General features: G+C 37.9%; 1 protein-coding gene across 8 annotated transcripts in view; it reads left to right on the plus strand.

The window, feature by feature from the left end:
- Nucleotides 1-20,803, plus strand: part of SSBP2 (single stranded DNA binding protein 2) — a 122,006-nt gene that overhangs the window by 86,226 nt on the left and 14,977 nt on the right. For 4 of the 8 annotated variants that reach the window (XM_035100271.3, XM_035100272.3, XM_088653269.1 and 1 more), the window contains 5 exons: nucleotides 13,084-13,143; nucleotides 14,201-14,267; nucleotides 15,269-15,339; nucleotides 18,067-18,134; nucleotides 19,843-19,891. In XM_035100271.3, coding sequence (XP_034956162.1) covers nucleotides 13,084-13,143; nucleotides 14,201-14,267; nucleotides 15,269-15,339; nucleotides 18,067-18,134; nucleotides 19,843-19,891 — 315 coding nt within the window. Of the gene's footprint in view, nucleotides 1-10,125; nucleotides 10,210-13,083; nucleotides 13,144-14,200; nucleotides 14,268-15,268; nucleotides 15,340-18,042; nucleotides 18,135-19,842; nucleotides 19,892-20,803 lie in introns of all 8 variants that reach the window. The other 4 variants (XM_088653266.1, XM_088653268.1, XM_088653267.1 and 1 more) reach the window with 2 other exon arrangements.

Here is a 20,803-nt window from a genome sequence, read left to right on the forward strand (position 1 = left end):
ATAATAATAATAATAATAATAATAATAATAATAATAATGATGATGTATATGTAGGAAATTATTGTGAGCTTCCTGACTGACAAAATGCAATACCTCATGATTTTTTGTAATAGAACAGTAGGTTTCAGAAATGTATTCCAGGGAACCCTAGGATTCCTTAGAAGTTTGATAAGAAGGTGGACAAACTTTTTGGAGTGGCAGCTACCTCACAGTTATCAACCTTCCCTGGTGATGTGTTGCTGCAGAAGTGTTGGATGTTCTTTAAACTTCCCTCTCAATTTGCACTGGTCTCACCGGTGCTGTCTGTACTGTGCCCTAAATTGTAGGTGTGTAGCAGAAATCTTGGCAGCACCTTAGGTTTCTGTGGCACACATTCTCATCAGGTTTCTGCATACAGAGCTAATTTTGAGTGCAGTTTGATATTTCCACAAACATATGCAAAGAAAATAGCTATTCTGCATGTGGATTCCTATTTCACGTAACTAGCTGTGCTCATTGCTTTGTGTATTGCTTGCATATTTGCATACAGAGCTGTACAAGTGACCTTTGAAACATGACACCCAACTGTTGGACAGAATTGGCCAAATACTTTTAGACTGCATATCCTTAATTGCTATTATTTTTATTACTAGCTTGAAGTGTTAGGCACTTAACAGACTCTTCTAACCACTTACTGCAACTTCCATGTTCTTTACTTTCTTGAATAGTAAGACATACTAGGTTTCTTTCTGAAGGAAGTTATTGAAGTCTCAGTATGTGACTATAGTGACAAATATATAGGTAGCAAAGAACAAGCAGCCACACACATAGTGCTGGCTTTAAAGTAGTGATAGCATTCATCTACCCTTTCCCTCCCACATAAAGATCACATAGCCAAGAAGCTTGCTTCTTACCAACCAGTAGCAGGAAGATTTTTTCCTGTGTGCAGGGTTCCCTCCCACCTTAATACACAAGAGCATAAACTCATGGGGGAAGGGAGTGAGACTGTTCCATTGAGAACCTTTGTGTTGCATTGCAACTGCATTTATAAGAGAGGGGAAAGCAGAGGAAGAAATGAGCTGGAATGAGCCACAGGAGAAGCGAGACATCTGGGGCCATCATTTTTAGAGATGCTGAGCTTGCACAAGCAGTTCATAGTACTGATGCTCAACACATGAGGGGGGGGGGGAAGAATCATTGAAGGAAACATTTTCAGGCATTAGGGATTGCAGTCTCCTGCTATACATGCTGTTGGCTTTGAGTCTAGGACGTTGTGAACTAGTATGTGTGGAGCAAAAATACTGAAATCGGTTTCCATGTTTGTTTTCTGTGGCTGTCACAAAAAAGCCATTTCCTGTTGCAGTGCCTCTGTGATTTGTGCCATGAGGGGCAGCCTGTGCCAATGTGCGAATGCTACACTTTGGACCATAGGATGCAGTACAGAATCTAAATATCATTCTGCACAGCAGGCATCACCAAAACAGATAGCTTTCAGTTGTGGCTAATGTGTAATATGTGAATGAGCATCAAGTGTAATCAATATGTGATGTTGCCACATGGCTGCCCTACCTAGTGGTTCTATATTTAGTGCTTTCCTGGTGCTTCCAAGCCTCATGTTGACAGGTATGTGCTGGAGGGCAGGGGCTGGGAATATTGGCAGCTTCCATTTCAATACCAAATGGTGTAAACTGCTTAAATTTCACCTGTGGAAATTGTAGCTGTACTTACTTACCACAGTGTGGTTTAGTGGTTAAGAGCGGTAGACTCGTAATCTGGGGAACTTGGTTCGCGTCTCCGCTCCTCCACATGCAGCTGCTGGGTGACCTTGGGGTAGTCACACTTCTCTGGAGTCTCTCAGCCCCACTCACCTCACAGAGTGGTTTTTTTTCTTCAAATAATATTTATTGATTTTCAAACATTACAAATTACAAAAATTCACAAAAACAAAAATAAACAAGAATAAAAACATTAGAAAGAAAAACATATCAATTCTAACATTTTAATTAACATTGTAGACTTCCTCGATTCCCCTCGCACTGGGTCCATTTTTAACTCCAAATTCTCACAGAGTGTTTGTTGTGGGGGAGGAAGGGAAAGGAGAATGCTAGCCGCTTTGAGACTCCTTAGGGTAGTGATAAAGCGGGATATCAAATCCAAACTCTTCTTCTTGTTGTTGTTCATTATATATGCTTAGCAGTATAAGGCCTGTTTCATGGGTTATTCAATAGATTTGGGTTATAATTCTAAACACAGTCAGGAGTAAGCCCCATTAAACACAATGGGTTTTATTTCTGAGTAGGATTGCTCTGTACATTTTTTTTAAGGAGAAACAAATAGAAATAAGGCAGAAAAGGGCTAAACAAAAACTACCCATCCATCTATTTATCTCAATTTCAAAACCCATTTCCATTATTTGAGTTTGGGGGTGGGAGAGGTCGCTCCTGAAATGCTAGAAAAGTTCCTTTTGAAATTGGTGTTTGAGGTGCTGCAGTGGAATTGTGCCTCATTGCATGCTGTGTGCATGTCTCCTGATTTGCTCTTTTGGTACATGTGGATTTGCTTATGCTTACGACAGGTAGTGATATAACCTCATCATGTGTCAGGAGGCGATGCCACAATGCTTCCAGTATAGAACTTTATTGGTTACATAATAACACATAATGTTATTAATAGAAGTCATTGCTAGTCACAGCGACATTGGAGGCAGCAGCGGGGGCAACGGCTCGTCACTGCTGAGCAAAATTGTCAACTCCTTGCCATTTGAGGAATTTCCTTTAAACAAAGGACTTTCTCAAAAAGAACTCTTGAAAATACCTGTGATAGGCCTACTGCAATATTGATGAGGAAGACCACTAAATTCTGAGCAGTACTAGGTAGAATGGGAATAGTTGCAATTAATGAAACCGAAAGATGGCAAATTGGCACCACTAGGTGAAGCACACGGTATGATGACACAACATATCATTTCCGATGTAGTAGCTCCCCAATTATAGATTATCCTTGCCCTGCCTTCTGGGGTGAAACTGATACCCACATTATTTATTTTTCAGAGGCAGTGGAACATACCTCTTTCCACTGTCTTTTACAGGGGTTTGATACAATTTAGCTGGCTGGAGGTTAATGGATAGTCTGCCTGCCCTTTTAAGAAGATAGCACAATGTTTTACTTGTTGTTGTTATTTTACGTTGTCTCTCTCTGGGATCGTGAAATAGAAATGGGAATGAATGAGTAAAAATGAATAGAAAATACTCCCATGTAATAGCCAGTTGTGCATTCCTTCTAAAGATTTCCGAGAATCAGATTTTAGCCACTTTAAAACAGAATATTGAAAAGGCCGATAGCTTCCTGTTTTAGAAAATTTACCTGTTAGTGATTAGGACTGGGTTTAAATAGATTTCATTTGCTCCCGGATGTGTCTGCTACTGGACCCTGTCTGCCTTCCAAGCATTAGTCCAAATCTGGTGTTAAAGCAGTCATACATTTGTATATGTAATTACTATTGTTCATGATGTTTGCTGATAATGCTTATTGCAGTACTTGAGCCTCAAACTCCTGACCTATCTTTATTTGGCCCAACCCTCAGTGATGCATGACTGGAAAATGGATAGGGGAGAAGGCAATATTTATCTGGTGACAGTTCTTCTGCCTTCTGTGGTGCCACCCGGTAGAGAGCCTCAGCCTGTGGGTGCATTTTGGAGATACAGGGGGCTGCTACTGGAAGGGAGAACTGAAAGGCTCCTGTACATGAGCTGAACACTGCCTGTGGTGCTCTGAAGCCAGCACATAGATTTCCACCCCCCTCCCCAAGTCAAGTCATGCAGAGAATAGAACACAGTTCATATTTAACTCACCAGGGAGATGCTGTAAGGATGTTAACTCTTGAAGCTCTGAGAGAAAGATTTTCTCAGATACTCAGAGGCAAATAATCAGTGGCTAAACTTCTGCTAGTGACTGATGAAAATTAATGTTGGTGTGATAGCTAGAGCATATAAGAAATGTGAAAACAGTAATCGCTGCATGATTGTTATGTGGAGAGTTTCTTGGTGTATTATGGGGCATATTAACAGAATTTAAAATTGCCGAATTATGAGGTGTTGTTACCAGTGCCATTCTTATATGATAGTACAGTGATGAGAAAATTTGTTGATGGGTAGTTTCAAAGTCACATTTTATATGCTGTTCTTATGTAAAAGCTTGTGGAAATGAGTATATGAAGTATATAAGATTATCTTGCCATCTAGTGGTTACTGTATTCCCTGCATTTTCACTTAACGGTTGTAAGGTATTGGGATTGAAGTGTGGTTTATCTAGTTTATAGTCGTAGTGTATGTAAGATACAAATACATGTTAAGGAAAGATTTCAAAACACCATAAAGACAATGCGAGATTTTCCATTTTTCTATGGCATATTGAGTACAGTAAGTTACAATAGGCCTATTGCCACATTATTGTCGTTGATAAAAATTACTAAATGCAAGACTTATTACCAGTTCAATTTTCTTTCTGATTAAAATGGGTTGAATAGAATATATTAATAAAATAATCTTAAATATTAATGAGTAGCTTTAAAATGATTAGCTTTTCTTTAGATTCTAGTCTACAAAGGATCTTGAAGTTGCATGTATTGTAAGTTACCTTGTGCTATTGATGTTAATAGCTTTCGCAACTTACATATAGAGTGGAATTATTTCAGAAAAGATATATTTGTCTATCTCGAATGCTGTCCTCTTCAGGGTCAGCGAAGTATATATTCCTGGTATTTTCTATGTGGTTCACGCAGAGACCCTCACATCCGCATTTGTCTCAGTGACCAGAGTTCTTTCCTTCAACTCCATACCTGGGAAGTTCTGGAAAGCTTGTGAAGTGTCCTGAAGTTATGGAATCCAAATGTTACAGGAGACAAACTACGGGTAACATTAAACAGTTTCCAAATGCTGCTGTTCCCATTTGCTGGGGTTTATTGAATATTTTTTAAAACAAAACAAAACAAATGAAGCAATCCTTTTTCTCATCTGGAAAGACACTTGTTTCCGCTTTGCATTAATCAGCATATGTCTGAAAAAAAAAATCAGTGATATGAATACCAGGTGTTGTGTTCTGCCCTGTGGAGAATGGGAAGGTGGTGTTTGAACCATTATGAGTAAAATTATATGGAGATGAAGAGATGCTGTTATACTTTTTAGACAGGGAGATGACATAAGATCATATTAAGAAGTTCACAAATTATTTGTATGGTATGTGTTAAAGCATGATTTTGTCAAGATTATTGTGCCTGAGGCAGACAAATTATACAAGTGCTTTGTAACTTGATTCACAAGTCTTAGGAGACTTTTGGGTTTTGCATTTGTTTGCTGTATGAGTTAGTGTGAGAAGACCTGAAATTCATAAAAAACCACGTTGGGAATATTTTGGGAAGAAGTACTTCTGAATAGTCTTGCTGTAAGAAAGAGTTGTCTCTATTTTCATCTAAATATATATTGTGGCAGAGCTGGATTCCTTTAAAGTGAGCTATGTATATGGACAGTAGTGGATTTCCAGACCTTTCATGGCCAGCAAAGGCATATTGGAGAAAAACTGCATAGTAATTGTAGGATAGTTCAATTCATAGTGAATCCATCCATGTTTGGCACTTTCTCTTTTAGGTTTACTACCCCTTAGGAAACACAAACTAATAAATTCCTAGATTGTTTTATTCATTCATCCTGCTGTGTTCCAAAGTTAACAGTACATAATAATATAGGCCAACACTCTAATGAGCCATTTATTAGTTCCCCGCTGTACATGAACTTGTTAAAATGCATAACAGATTATTATGTGCCGCTGGAACCACAGCCACTTTCCTATTTCACACTTTCCTTCACACTTCACCTTCGAAGGTGCACTCTTCCATTGTCTCCAAGACAGATGGATGCCAACTAATAATTTACCATGATGTGCAAACAAGCTCACTGTCTATTAGAGGTGCATTTTAATGAAGCACATGTGTGCAGATATAAACTAAGCCACATTTCTGAGTAACACAAAAATAGCTCTAGTGTTAGTGGATGCCCCCACTGGTGTCAGTGTTGGGGGCAAACCCACGTGCACAAATGGTGGTCCTTCTGTGGCTTGTGGAAAATTCAAGCAGATCAGTTCTACTTCACTTATCAGTATCATTGAATAAAGTAAAGACTTGTAGTGATGACAGGCTGATTTTCTGAAGCTTATAGAGGATAAGTGGTGGTAGTAGTGCTTAAATTGGCCTTAACATGCTGTTGTATTCTCCATTGTTTCGCTTAGAAAGTTCTTTAGCGAATGTAGTTGCATCAAACAATTCTAGCCTGTTTCTATGTGCTTTCAAAACAGGTAATTATTTAAATTGGGCAAATGTATATAATATAATTTCCTGTTTAAATATGTTTTTGTGGATTTGCATTGTATTCTTGTTGGATATTTCCTAGTAAAAGAATCCTATTATGATACATAAGCTATTAATTTAAGCATCAATATATAAATGCAGCCTCTTATGTACAATTTCCTTTTAAGGTGTTAGTAACAAGAACCTCAGGATTTCAGTTTTCTAGTTTCAGAATTTAGGAACATAAACATATTCTGATGCTAGCTTTGTCATGGAAGTGGTCCTGCTGGTTATGGGATTACTCATGGACTTTCTTTTTTGCAATCGCTAGTGTAACTTGTGTTGTTATAATATATTGTACTTTTTCAACATAGGCTAGCCAGTTCACAAACACTCAAGAGACATCTGGTGTAAAAGGACAGAATACATCGATTTCATGGGAAAAAATTCAGAAAATTTAAAAACATGTTTATATAATGTACCTAATCCAGAGTCATCTTGCATAAGCAGTGGTTCGCTCCTTGATGTGAACACTGTGTGCTCCTTCCAGAATGTTCATGTGACATTCTTATTAGCAGGAAGGTCCGTTGCCACAGGAGTTCTCTACAGTGGTACCTCGACTTACGAAAGACTCGACAACCGAATTTTTCCTTACAAATGGGGTAATAGCCGCGCGCTTACGAATGTCTCGACATCTGAAAAAAAAAAACCTGCGGCGGTTTTAGATAGGGATTTTTCGACTTATGAAGTTTTAGATAGGGTTGCTTCGACTTATGAATTTTTCCATTTCCAATGCATTCCTATGGGAAATCGCGTTTCCAATGGCATTTTTCGACTTACGAATTTTTCGACTTATGAAGGTGCCTTCGGAACGGATTAAATTCGTAAGTCGAGGCACCACTGTATGCTCTTTTGTACACACTAACATTTCATATTAGTTTTTTATCCCCAGTTTAATAGGTTAATCATTCATATTTGGACAACATTACTGTTGTATTTAGGAAGGAGAAAAATAATCATTACCTTAACAATAACAATTTAAATAGATTTATTCAACTGAAACAATAACATTACAGCATATGTTATTTGCTTAAACAAACATCCATGTTTGTTAACTAATTTGGCTAAACAAAACCAAAATATATATATTTTAAGAAACTTATAGACTGTCAGCCCAGCCTACACATGAAAAACTTTAATACTGTCCACTCCAAACAATCAGAAAAATATTGTTTCTATTCTATTCACTGAACTTCTTGAAACTTAGCACTGAAGGGGTTCTTTCTGTATTCATAGGTTTGTAGAACAATAGGATTAAGGTCTTTTTCTCAACTCTGTTCATGTTATAACGTTTTTGCTGTGAAGAAGAGGCATGTGATCTCTGTTGAGTCAAATTCAGTTTTGAGAACTGCAAAAGTAAACCAAGCATCTGTGATAATATCTTGTAGGCAGAGAAACTGCCCAATAATCTTACAAAAACCTCTGGAAGAGCATGACATTGTGAATGGATTAATGGCATTTATTTACCCCAAAAATTAAACATATACAACCTTATTCTACATAATTAAAAAACTAATCTTTATTTCATGATGGAATAACCTTTGGATGATAATATATTTTCCTGAAAAAGCATTCTATTTTAAAAAATCAGATTTAAATAAAAAAATCGATTTAAATAAAAAAATACGATTTTTTTTTAAAAAAAAATCATTGATTTTTATCCACCCTGCTCAGTACTATTCAGAGCACAAATGAATGTGTGATGCAATTGAAGTCCTGTCAGTGTGGTTGTGACCTGCACACTTATAGGTATCTCTTGCATTGTTTGATCTCTTGGCTTTGATTTAAACCTTTTCCTCCTCACTGTTCCTAGCCACTGCAATTTACTACAGCATTTTTCTCTACCTTCTGTTACTAAGATACCCAAGGAAGCTATCACAATTTACTATTTTACCATCATCATAACGTAGTAAAAAAAATGCTTTTTTAGTAATTAGACATAATTTATTTTTACTTATTTCTTATTACCCCTGCTTTAGCGGCAACAATAACGAAGAAGATAACATCACACTGTCAGTGTCTGCAATATCTAATATCAATATTATTTTTGGAATCACGTTTTCACAGTTTCCACACCAAAGAAGATATTCTCCTCTCCTGTAGTAGAGTTCGCAGAATTGTTAAAGCAAATTTGCATCCTATAATAAAATCTTGGAAATAATTTTTCGTGGCACGCTGCTGCAGCCATGTGTTTTGAAGTAGAGTGTCATAAGTAAAACTGATTTCTTATTGTTAATGAGTGAGCTAAAAGCCCATATATGTTATACTAGAATACTTTCAATCCCTGCTGTAGAGTTAGTGCTATCAGAGTAGTACAAACCTTACAGATTGAGTGCTCAACCTGCTTTTTCTCACATCTGGCCAGCACTGATGAGATGTAGTCCTTACCCTTCTACTTCCTTTCCTTTACGCTATTCTGTCATGGAAAATGTACAAGTATTTTCCCCACACAAATAGCTCAGTCAGTAGAGCATGAGATTGTTAATCTCAGGGGCATGGTTTGAGCCCCACATTAGGTTAAAGATTCCTGCATTGGAGGGGGTTGGACTAGATGACCCTGGTGGTCCCTTCCAACTCTACAATCCTAGGATTCATTTGTGTGGAGCTGTGCGTCTTGACTTCTGTCCTCCTTCTTTGCTCACAGTTTTCAGAGTCCCGGTGTAGGCAGCTTGATTACTTTTGTGACATTTGTAACTTCCTGCTGCCTGCTGTTGTTTTACTAATCTTGGATTTGTATGTCAGCCTCCCAAAGCTCTGTTGCTTCTGCCAAAACACTACCTGAAAGTCAGTTTTTAAATATAGGAAACTGTTTTCTGTTTTCTATAGGTTCTGGTCCTAAATGTGTTGTGTTGTGTTGTGTTGTGTGTCTGTGGTAGAATAACATTGTGTTTTGCAACGAGACCTCATATAGATGTTAGTTCATCCCATGGAATATTTGAGTAAAATAAAAATAAAAATGAGGTTGGTACAGTTGCAGTTCTTTTTGGATTGCTTTTTTTTGCAGGGCTAACATTTGAACTTCAAAATGAAGCTAATAGTTTTTTTATATATATAAAACTTTTATTTTATTTATTATGCACAGTATGGCAAATTGGTTTAAATCCTTCGCTGTATTAATTTAGTTAAGGGTAATTTACAGGTACCTAAACTAACAAAACAAGTGTTCAAATTAAAATAATAATAATCTTCCTCCCCATCCCACATCTTATTGACATTTCAATATATTTCACATGCTTGGATTAAACTTTTTTTTCTCTGTTATGAAGCACATACAGTAGATTTGATAAGTAAACAAAAGTTTTTGCCTTCAGCCAGTGAAATTCTATATTTTTGCATCTAGCACCACTGTTTAATTTTTGCAGCGGAAGTATTCCAAATTGTTTTGTCTCTTGTAGTTTGTTCTAGACCAGTCACTGGTACAAGTCTTTCCTAGTGCAAGTACACTGCTAATGGGTGTCTGATATGTGTGGTCCTGCTAAATGGTTTTTAGTAGGCTAATATTTTTCATCCCCATTTGTAAAGTACTCAAAATAGTGCTTGTATGCTGCACTGGAGCAAGTAGCGAGTTGAGACCCTCAGTGGAACTGCCACCCAAATTCAGGTCATGTTCCATTCTGAAAAGTGTTGGAAGTTTGGAATGAAATTGGGGGAAAATAAAAAAAATTAAAATTAAATAAGGAATAAAATGGGATAAATAGCCTAGGGAAAGAATGTTTCTAATCTTTCCCCCCAATTTTATTAATCCATAGGGACCTGCAGGTTCACAGCCTTCACCCCATGCACAGCCCCCCACTCACAACCCCAGCAATCCCACGATGGGACCTCATGGTCAGGTAGGAGGGTATACAAAAGCACCCATATGAAACACTTCACTTGCAACTGCCATTACAACGATAGTTTGCTCATTTCAGATTTATCATTTAACTTTTCTCTTGTCCACCTAAAGTGGTCCCCATAAATCTCACCATCTACTTAATAAATTGTGTGGTAATGTTTGTCTGTCTCTCTGCTTAGTTACTTTCCCAATACCCATGTACTTCGTAACAGCAATTTTGGCATACAATGTGGGCCGGCAAATTTTCTGCAATAATATTCACACATGTGAATTCTTATTACTTCTCTGGTTTTGTGAAATTCCTGACTGTAGCATTTTTCATATGTTTTGGACCAAGAATTGATTATTTTAAACCATTATTTGATTGGCACAAATGTAATAATAGTTTGGAAATTGAAGGTTTCAACTATTGTTCGTTACGCTTGCCAAACCCTTTGATGCCAAAATGTTGGTAAATCATTTGGAATGTTTTCATATACTGATTTATTCTTATGGCACCATTTACTTTCTTTCAAATAGGCCTAGAACCTGGCTTTGTTTTTTCAGTTCTTGAGCACATACCAGTGATCTTTAGTTGTGGTTTCTTATTCTGAGGGGAAAGTTAGGCTTCTTATGTGAGGCCATTGGGAACTAAGCAAATGAGTATTTCAAAATAGTGCCTACTTTGCAGTGTAAACATTTCCAAAATTTGGGGAGGGGGGATTTGGGAGCTATGAAATCTGTATCCATCATTTAATAGATCATAGCATTTCACAAGCTACACAATTCAGAGTTCTGTGTTGTCTAACTACAACTTGACTTATAGGCATTGTGGTACACCAGTAATATTTAAATCAAGTACAAATCAAGTTCAACAATACGGCTAATTTCCTTTTTCATCAGTATCTCTTAGTATTTTGATATCAGGTATTATTTCTGCGTGTTGTGTGTAACATTATATAATTTTGATCTATGTAATGTTCAGAAAATGTTTTAGGTTATATTTCTTTCTGTTTAAAGTTCCGGCTTAGAGGTTGCCAGCTGTTTAGGAAAACAGCAGTCAACCAAGGGCATTCCATATAAGTAGCACGTGTTCAAGTGATATCTGGGTTATTCTTGATCATTCCTTCAACTAAACACCTCTTCTTTATAATTATTTGGATCCAAAAGGCAGCATACTGGCCTAAAACCTCTATATCTAGCTGCCTACAAAATGAGATTCCATTGAATGTTAGCAGAGAGGCTGTTGTGAGTTTAGCATGCAGTTAATGAACAGTTTAAATAATTGAATTTAGCACCGTAGTAACCTAGCAGCAAACATCTGCTGTATTAATGTAAGAGTTTGGAAATGAAAATCTATCTAGGTCTTGCATGCAGGTTGTATCAGTGGCTAAGGTACAGAGCTCATTTTTTTATATTATATGTATATTTACAAGTTTTTATTTGCACTGTCAGTATATTGGGTTTGTAAACTTAGATGGTAATTGTCAGGGGGACTCCCTACAGGGAGCCTCCCCCCCCGGTCATCCTTACCAGCACTTCGACCAGCGACAGCACAAGCAGCGAGTCAGGAGGCGGGAATGAGGAATGGAGCGGTTTGGAGAGAGGGCTCAGTGAGGTGTCTGAACCCCGGCAACGCTATGGAGAACAGAGCGTGCAGGAAGGGCTCAGAGACAAGTCAGAGCCCTGGCATTGCTCTGGTCGAGGGTCAGCAGATGAGGGACTCAGCGAGATGTCGGAGCCCAGGCGCTGCCCCAGCCAGCAAGAGGGGAAACCTCTCCTTCCGGCACCCGAATTGAGGCGCGTGTCCACACGTAGGGTGAAGGGGCAGCGTTTTGGGGTGCCCAGGCTTTTATGCTGGCTGAAAAGCAGGCGGCAGCCATTGCCAGGTTCTGAATCGGACTAGGCGGTCATGTTTTCTGTTATCTCTGCACTGTAAATAGCATGCACAATAAAACTCTTAAAGACAGTGCGGACTGGAGCGTATTTACTCGAGAGTAGCTGCAACAATCCCCTGACAGTAATCTTTATTTTAATTCTCTTCTCTGTGTGTCATGTAAACAAAGTTCCAGAGAATAATGTTCTATGTCTAGTTACCGTTATAATGTGAATCCCTGAAACTGGAACATTTTCAAAGAGGCAGATATAGGTACTAGACTCACATTTTCATAGAAACTCTCCTTACAAAAGACAAGAAATTGTTGTTTGAATTGCAAGTAGAGCTAAACCAAAATATTTTAAGTTTTTATGTCAAAATGTGGGTATTTGATAAGGGAGAACCTTTTGTTAAACAGCAAAGCAAGCTGCATGAAAATTCAAAGTCTTTTCTGAATCCTGCTTCTCATCCAAGTTCTTGACATTAATCATAACTCAAGCAGAACTGTACAGAATCACCCCAAGTTTGGTTTTTAAGGCCAGGAGGAATAGTCTAAGCCTCTGAACAAGCTCAGGAAAGCTCCTGGCCTGACTTTGCTAAAGCTTAGACACAGTCCTTTTATATGCTCTTGGCTTAACCTCATCCCCAGCCCTGCTTACAGTCACGTGGCCTAGAAAAGTGCTAACACAGTATGTATAAAGGGACTGTTCCTACATTCCCAACTTGTATTACAAGATTCCAATGAGTGTAGGCACTGTTTTCTTTCTGCTCTACAGGAACAGGGTTGGCGTTCTTGCTTTTCTGAGAACAGAAGTGGTGATGCCTAGTGGCCCCAGAATGTTGATAGTCCCAGATTACAGGAATCAATAAATGTCAGTTAAGAAGTACAGTAACATCTGTCACTGCTCAAATCACTTAACGTTCTTGTTAGTTGTGAGAATTAGTATCAAAGTTTTTCTAGGGTTTAATTTAAAATGGGTGTATCTGTGTTCTTAATGTAGTTATTTTCTTTTGCAGCCTTTCATGTCCCCCCGATACCCAGGAGGCCCAAGGCCACCTTTAAGGATACCCAATCAGGTAACAGTCCCTTTATTAATGAAATGCAAGGGGCAAGAGAAAACTGAACCAGAAAAGTCAAAACTGTGCATACTTTCTTTTTTGAGAACAATAATTTCAGCAAACTCCAAACATTATACAGGTATTTGACAATGCAAATCAAATTTTATTGGAAATGCACCATATCAGCCTCTTGATTCCCAGGAGTCTAGGTCAAGAGTCTGAGGGGTTTTGTCTCTTGTACTTTTATCAGTCTGTAGCAGCAGAACAAAAAAGAAAAGAAAGAAGACCTGCAGAAGTGAAGAAACAGTGTTGTTTAATGTGACACTAACTTTCTTCACAGCCTTCGGCCATGGTGGGCAAATAAATACATCGCACACACTGTGCTTCACTGCCCACCCGCCCCAATATTTTTTTTGGGGGGGATTGCACTTTTTATTTGAGGCAAGACAAAGACAGCCTCCATTTAAAGAATGACAGCAGTTTACGAATTGGACCCTCTGAAAATTTCAGTTTATAGAGCAAGTGCACAGCAAAAAGCCTCATCTGGAAGATTTCCCCTGTCTGTGGGTGGATTCTTTCATTTTACCATATATCAGGATTTTAAAAATCACTGCTTAATATAAGGCACGGTTACAGCACGGATTGTGTTATGTTATAAAACTTAACCAAAATTAGCATGGTTAAATATGTGCTTCATTTTCATGTAGTCGTTCAACCAATGTTCCATTGAAATCAGTGGAATTTATTAAGTGTTCCTATTGAGGTTTCCAGCAATTTTTGGTTAACAAAAGGCATCTAATAACTGGGTGAACAAAGTTAATTACAATCAAAATGATAGGCACGTTTGGAACTGGAAATCATTGTAGTTTGTGAAAATGTAAGGAAAGTCAGAGGTAGCTTATCTTAAAAACCTAACTCAATAAAGTATTGTTTTAATATTTTAATAATATTAAAATATTTTAAAATATTTAATATTGCTTGGCATTTGAAACACATTGCATTTTTTATATATATAAAAAAGCTCTTTCTGTTCATATATAATTGAACTTTTATATGTTGGTGTTTTTATTTATAGGCACTTGGAGGTGTCCCAGGAAGTCAGCCATTATTGCCTAGTGGAATGGATCCAACACGGCAACAAGGTAATCTGTATCATCAATAGATAACAGCATGTTGGTTCAGAAATCTTACTCTCACTTCTTAGAATGTTAAGCGATCTGAGTGACAGGCAAAAATGAACACAGTTGTGGCACTGCAGGTGGGATGGTTCTGTTGTTCTTCTCATGGATGTCCCGTGGCATAGCATACAAGGGAAAAAACCTTTGTAGTTAATCATCTCTTAATGCAAAGGGAACAGCTTCTATGCCTAAATCTGGAGTTTAAATCATTTTACTTCTGCAGTATAAATTGAATAATGACATTCTTCATATTGAGGTCAGACTTGATGGGGATAAATAAGTTGTTGTTTTTTACCTAAAGGCCTCTGATGATTCAAATATCTTACCTATCATAGCATTTCCTTTTCCTAAGTCACCGTTGCTTAGGGATTACCCAAGAAGCTATTGCATTCTGCCCAGAATCTTGCACTATATTCAGCAGCTACCCCGAGTTCCTAGCTGTTTTCCTTTTGAATAATTGAAATATGTAATGTAGTTATATATTATTTAGCACTGTCAGTTAAAGAATGCTTAGTAAATTGTATTAGTTGTTTTAAAATTATACAGTTCCATTATTACTTCCAGCCTTCTTTTTTGTCTAAACATAAAAGTGGAGGTTCATTCCATAACTTGTCTACAGTGAACTGGCTGTTGAGGCTGAATGACTTATTAAGTCTGCATATGAGTTAAGCTAAAGTTTTGAAGAAAATGGTTTATTTATTTTTTTAGCTAATGCAGCCACTGTTGTGGCAAGCACCATCTTAGAAGAGACTGTGCCTCTGTGTTAAAGGAAGAACAATAATCTATGATGGTGCCTGCCATATGAGTGTGTGTATGATAAATATTTGCATTAACTATGATTAACAATTTGTTGGTGGGGGGAAATCTGATTTAAGAATGTGCCTCTGAATATACAGTAAAGACATTTTAATCAGCTAACCTGATTATTGAACTAAAGGTTGTACCCTAATACATGTCTTTTCCAGGACATCCAAATATGGGTGGGCCAATGCAGAGAATGACTCCTCCTAGAGGAATGGTGCCCTTAGGACCTCAGGTATGTTGCTTGTGTTGCAGTTCACATGGCCATGTATATCAAAATTTCCACTTTTCATGTGAAATTTATAATGCAACTATTTGTAGTTGCTATGTGTAAAGGCATGACTTCCTGCAGAACACCTATGCTACATCCCTGAAACCATTCCTTGCTTGGTTAGACCAAAATCCACCTAGCTCAGCTTTCTGCTTCCGACAGTGGCGCCTGGAAGCTTAAAAATAGATCATAAAGAAGATCACATTTTCTGTTTGTTTGTTTGTTTGTTTGTTTGTTTGTTTGTTTGTTCTCACCACCCTCTGCTTAGAAATTATTCTACACATGGATGATTCATTTACCTATTAATTCCATGAATCATCAGGTATAGAAGCAGCATATTTCTGAGTATTAAATAGTGGTGTTGCATTGGTAAGGGAGCTGTAACCATAGTTTGTTTTGCATATCTGTGTTCACTGACTGTAGTTGTAAAAATGTGCAATTTGTTGCAACATTCATTTTTCTTCCATTTAACTGAAATTGCATTCAGAATAAAGCCTTTGGTATTTCTCACTTGTTTAATAGCTACATTAGCTATTTCTTGGAGAAATGCAAAACAATGTTTTTAAAAGACAGAAAACATGAAAGAAAGAAAAATTAATTAAACTTTCTAATTGTTGGCCATTCACCGTCTTTTTGAACCTATCCATATACAGTGGTACCTTGGTTTTCGGACATCTCCATTGCCGAAAGTTTCAGTTTTTGAACGCCGAAAACCCGGAAGTAAATGCTTCTGTTTTGAAACACATCTCAGAAGTCAAACAGTTTCTGCTGCATGTATCTGTTGTTTTTCACAATTGTCTCTATTGAATTGGCAGGCCGCCCTTTGCGCCTCAATTTTCTAACATTTCGGAAGTCGGAACAGTCTTCTGGAACAGATTACATTCGAAAACCGAGGTTCCACTGTACATCTCTTCATATGTCCCTCATAATACTGAATCATTCAACCAAGACTTAATCAGATTTGCCTTTTTAAATATTTTTAAACCATTTGGCAAAATTGTATACTTTCACAGAAATTGTATACTTTCACAGAAATTGTATACAGTCCCTGACTGTAGCTGTAAAAATGTGCAATTTGTTGCAACATTCATTTTTCTTTCACTTAACTGAAATTGAATCAATAATATCCAAATCCTTTCGTATAACAGTTTTAGCATAGAAACTGATCTAGTTTATTTAGCTTCAGTATTCAATAAACACCTTAGTTTCACAAGGTGGAAACTAGTGTGAATCCTCAGATTCTTAATCAGAGAAAATTGAACTGAATAGCATGAAAATCAGTCAAGCTTTTGCTGAAAGTTTTAAAAAGAGACAGTTTTTATATGTCAGTATGTGTGCATTCATTTTGATGACCCCTTTTTCTGGAAGACTTCAATAAAATATGACATAGCTGCAGAACCATGTTGTTATACATCAGCATGACTGGAGCACATGTCCTACAACATGGGTTTGTTGACTAGACTCATCTAGGGCTCTTTGTTTTAATTTTTGTTATAATTATAAAGTGTTATATGAGTACACTTACAGAGTACAGTAAATAGTTGTAGTTACAGGTAGGTAGCCATGTTGGTCTGACATAGTCGAAACAAAATAAAAAAGTAGCACCTTAGAGACCAACTAAGTTTGTCATTGGTATGAGCTTTTGTGTGCATGCACACTTCTTCAGAAACAGAAGTCACCAGACCCTTATATATAGTGAGAGGGTGGGGAGGGGTATTACTTAAAAGGGTGGTGGGAATAGGTGATTGGCTGATAGGTGTGGTAAACCTGTTGACAACTGTTAATGACTGCAGTTGGACTTACAGGAAAAAGCAAGGGGTGAGATGGCTAAAAATAGCTTTATTGTGTATAATGTGATAAGAATCCAATGTCTCTATTCAGACCAGGTCTCTCCGTGGTTTTAAGTTTGGTAATAAGTTGCAATTCAGCAACTTCTCTTTCCAGTCTATTTCTGAAATTCTTTTGTAATAAGACAGCTCCTTTGAGTTCTTGTATAGAATGTCCTGGGAGATGGAAGTGTTCTCCTAAGACCTAAGTAAATAGTATTGGCCACTTTTAAGAACTCAAGCCTGACTTCCCTTCTCACAACAGATTGACATGCTTTCTCTTTGAATAGTACAATTCTTATAGCTGAGAATACACACAGTCTAATACACACAACCGTGCCTTCTGAATAATTTCCCTGCTCTTTGCTGTATATTGCTTATTAAGTAAACTTAGCAGTCATCTTATTCAGTATAAGTATATACTTCTAATGTTAAATACTAACACTAAATAGGCAGTTTACTTTAAAAAAAAATCCATTTGAATCCCTCAAAATATCTGTGGAACACAAAGTCAACTTTCGTTAAATAGATATTAAATCTGTCCCTCACAGACAGTTGTGTTATCTATCATAAATGTTACAATCTCCATGAATCAATTAACATTTGTAAATGAGTCCCATATCCTTCCATTGTTAAGATAATAAGACTCTTAAGAAATGCTAAATAGTTTTATTAAAATTAGGGAGAGTGTAGAAACAATAATTGTTTTTAGTCAAGCAACTCAAATCCTGAAAATGAATGGCACTGGCCTATCCAATAATCAGATGTGTAGGGAAGTCATTAACCTGCTGTCCTTTCTTTCCCCCCTCCTCTTTGGTTTTGTTTTTTTGTTTTGTGGTAGTCTGACCCTTGGTTATCATTGCAGAACTATGGAGGTGCAATGAGACCCCCACTGAATGCTTTAGGTGGCCCCGGAATGCCTGGAATGAATATGTAAGTAAAAAGAAAAATGCTGCTAAAACATTTACAAAAAGGGACAATCTTGTTTTACATCAAAGCTTATAACATATAGTTAAAAGATCAACTTTAAAAAAACAAACCAGAGTCAAATTGACATCCATCACAAGGGTTATAATGAATGTGTGCTGAACTTCTGGTGGCCCCTCTCACAGCAGATATGTCATGTTCTCTAGTATGGATAAAACATAGCAGGACATCTTGACTATATTGAAAGTCAATTGCAGTTCTGCTTGTAGATTACAACAGAACAATAACTGGGTTGCTCTGAAAGCAACCTGTATCTTCATTATGTTTGTGCCAATGGTACTACACCCTAGTATGGATAAAGAAAGGAAGGCATTGGATATGCAGAATGTTAGCGGTGTGGTAAAGATGGGGCAATTGGTGTCTGTCAGTATTACATGTTTCTGGAAGTAAATGGAATTAAAGATGTAAATAGTTACTGTACTGTCAAATTAAGGAAGCAAGACAGTAACATTGTAATAATATGCTACCTGTCAGACATATAGTTACTTGCTCATTAGTTACCAGAAACAGCTTCTTCTTCTTTGGTGATCATTTGTAGCTAAGCAAAATTGTTTTCCATGAATATGGTCTTAACAGAGGCCAATTCTGGATCCGCACATCCTTCCACAGCGGAGACATAAGTTTCCGGGTGGGAGTTGATCAGGGTGAGGATTTGCCAAAGGTGCCTTCCTCTTACCTCGTTTCTCCCTTTCGTCCTGAGTTTGTGCTTCTTCAAAGTCCATTACACCTTGGGTAGAGGCTATTCTCCAATTGGAGCACTCACAGGCCAGAGTTTCCCAGTTGTCAGTGTTTTTACTACATTTTTCTTAGATTTGTCTTGGGAGCTTTAACCTGTTTTGTTGCATTACGCTTTCCATTAAGTTGGCAATAGAGTAGTTGCTTTGGAAGATGATAATCAGGCATCCGAACAACATGACCAGTCTAGTAAGTTAATGTTGAAGAATCATTGCTTCAACACTAGTGATCTTTGCTTCTTACAGTACACTGACAATAGTTTTCCTGTCTTCCCAAGTGAGATATAGAGACATGGTTGTTGGAATCTTTTGAGGAGTTGGAGATGGCATTTATAAGTGGTCCATGTTTCGCAAACATATAAACAAGCATTTTGGTTTCCCTGTAAATGTCCCGGTCCTCAAACACTCTACACTTCCATTGGGAGAAAGCTGAAGGACTTCCAACAAAGCACAGGAGTGGCAAAGGATGCAAAGGGGAGTGGTGGATGGTATTAGATTAGGTGGTTTAAGAATCTAACTGTCCGGAAACTGTAGCATTTCCCCCCCCAGCCCCCCCCCCCAAAATATTCTTTGTCTATCTTTCAATTAGATGGTGTAAGGTTGTCTCTATATTATATTTCTGGGGAAGTTTATATTAGATTAGAGCAGGCACCCCCAAACTCGGCCCTCCAGCTGTTTTGGGACTACAGTTTCCATCATCCCTGACCACTGGTCCTGTTAGCTAGGGATGATGGGAGTTGTAGTCCCAAAATAGCTGGAGGGCCGAGTTTGGGGATGCCTGGATTAGAGGATGCTACTGGCCTCTATATTAAGAGCGGGATCCAACACTGCACAAAAAGACTTCCACTCTCAGGATTGTATTTCACCTTCCTCTTAACTCTTCTGCAGCTCAAATTATCTTGTGAACTTTTATATTTTAGGGGTCCGGGAGGTGGTAGACCTTGGCCAAACCCCACAAATGCCAATTCTGTAAGTATATATCAAAATGTACTAGAATTTGTAACCCTGTTTTGTGCCTTTTAAAAAAAGAAAAAAGAAAAACTTGCTGTTAAGTTGTTCATTACTTTATCAACATGGATACCTTCTGGCTCAAGAATACTATATGTAGCATTCTGCTTCCTGAAGATACACATCCGAGGGCCTTTTCATAAGCTGAATTCAGTACCTGTTGTAGGTCTATTTTCATCTTCCTTGCATTTGGCTTTTCTATTTCTGTTTCAGGTGGCTTTTGGTGACGAGGCAGTTGGATTACCTGTTTGGCCATTCCTTATCTTATAATTACCACTACTTTAAAAATAGCCTGTTATGCTGCCGTGTTAAGTTTATTATGTTTTGATACCTTAATTGTTTGGTGGTTGTTTTTTATTTTGTTAGCTGCCTTTGGGTTTTTTTACAGAAAGGTGATATAAAATAAGTTGCTACTCCTCATAGTATGAACTCAGCTGTTTTGTTTAACAAAGATTCTTCTATTCTTGATTCTGCTGATTTATAAAAAGGTAAAGGTAAAGGGACCCCTGACTGTTAGGTCCAGTCACAGATGACTCTGGGATTGTGGCGCTCATCTCGCTCTATAGGCCGAGGGAGCTGGTGTTTGTCTGCAGACAGCTTCTGGGTCATGTGGCCAGCATGACTAACCCGCTTCTGGCAAACCAGAGCAGCGCACGGAAATGCCATTCCTGCCTATTTATATACTTGCACTTTGACGTGCTTTTGAACTGCTAGGTTGGCAGGAGCTGGGACTGAACAATGGGAACTCACCCCATCGCGGGGATTTGAACTGCCGACCTTCCAATCGGCAAGCCCTAGGCCAGGCTTCTTCAAACTCTGCCCTCCATTTGTTTTTGGCCTACAACTCCCATGATCCCTAGCTAGCAGGACCAG

The sequence above is a fragment of the Zootoca vivipara genome, chromosome 10 (assembly GCF_965207765.1).
Source record: "Zootoca vivipara chromosome 10, rZooViv2.hap1.1, whole genome shotgun sequence".
NCBI lineage: Eukaryota > Metazoa > Chordata > Lepidosauria > Squamata > Lacertidae > Zootoca > Zootoca vivipara.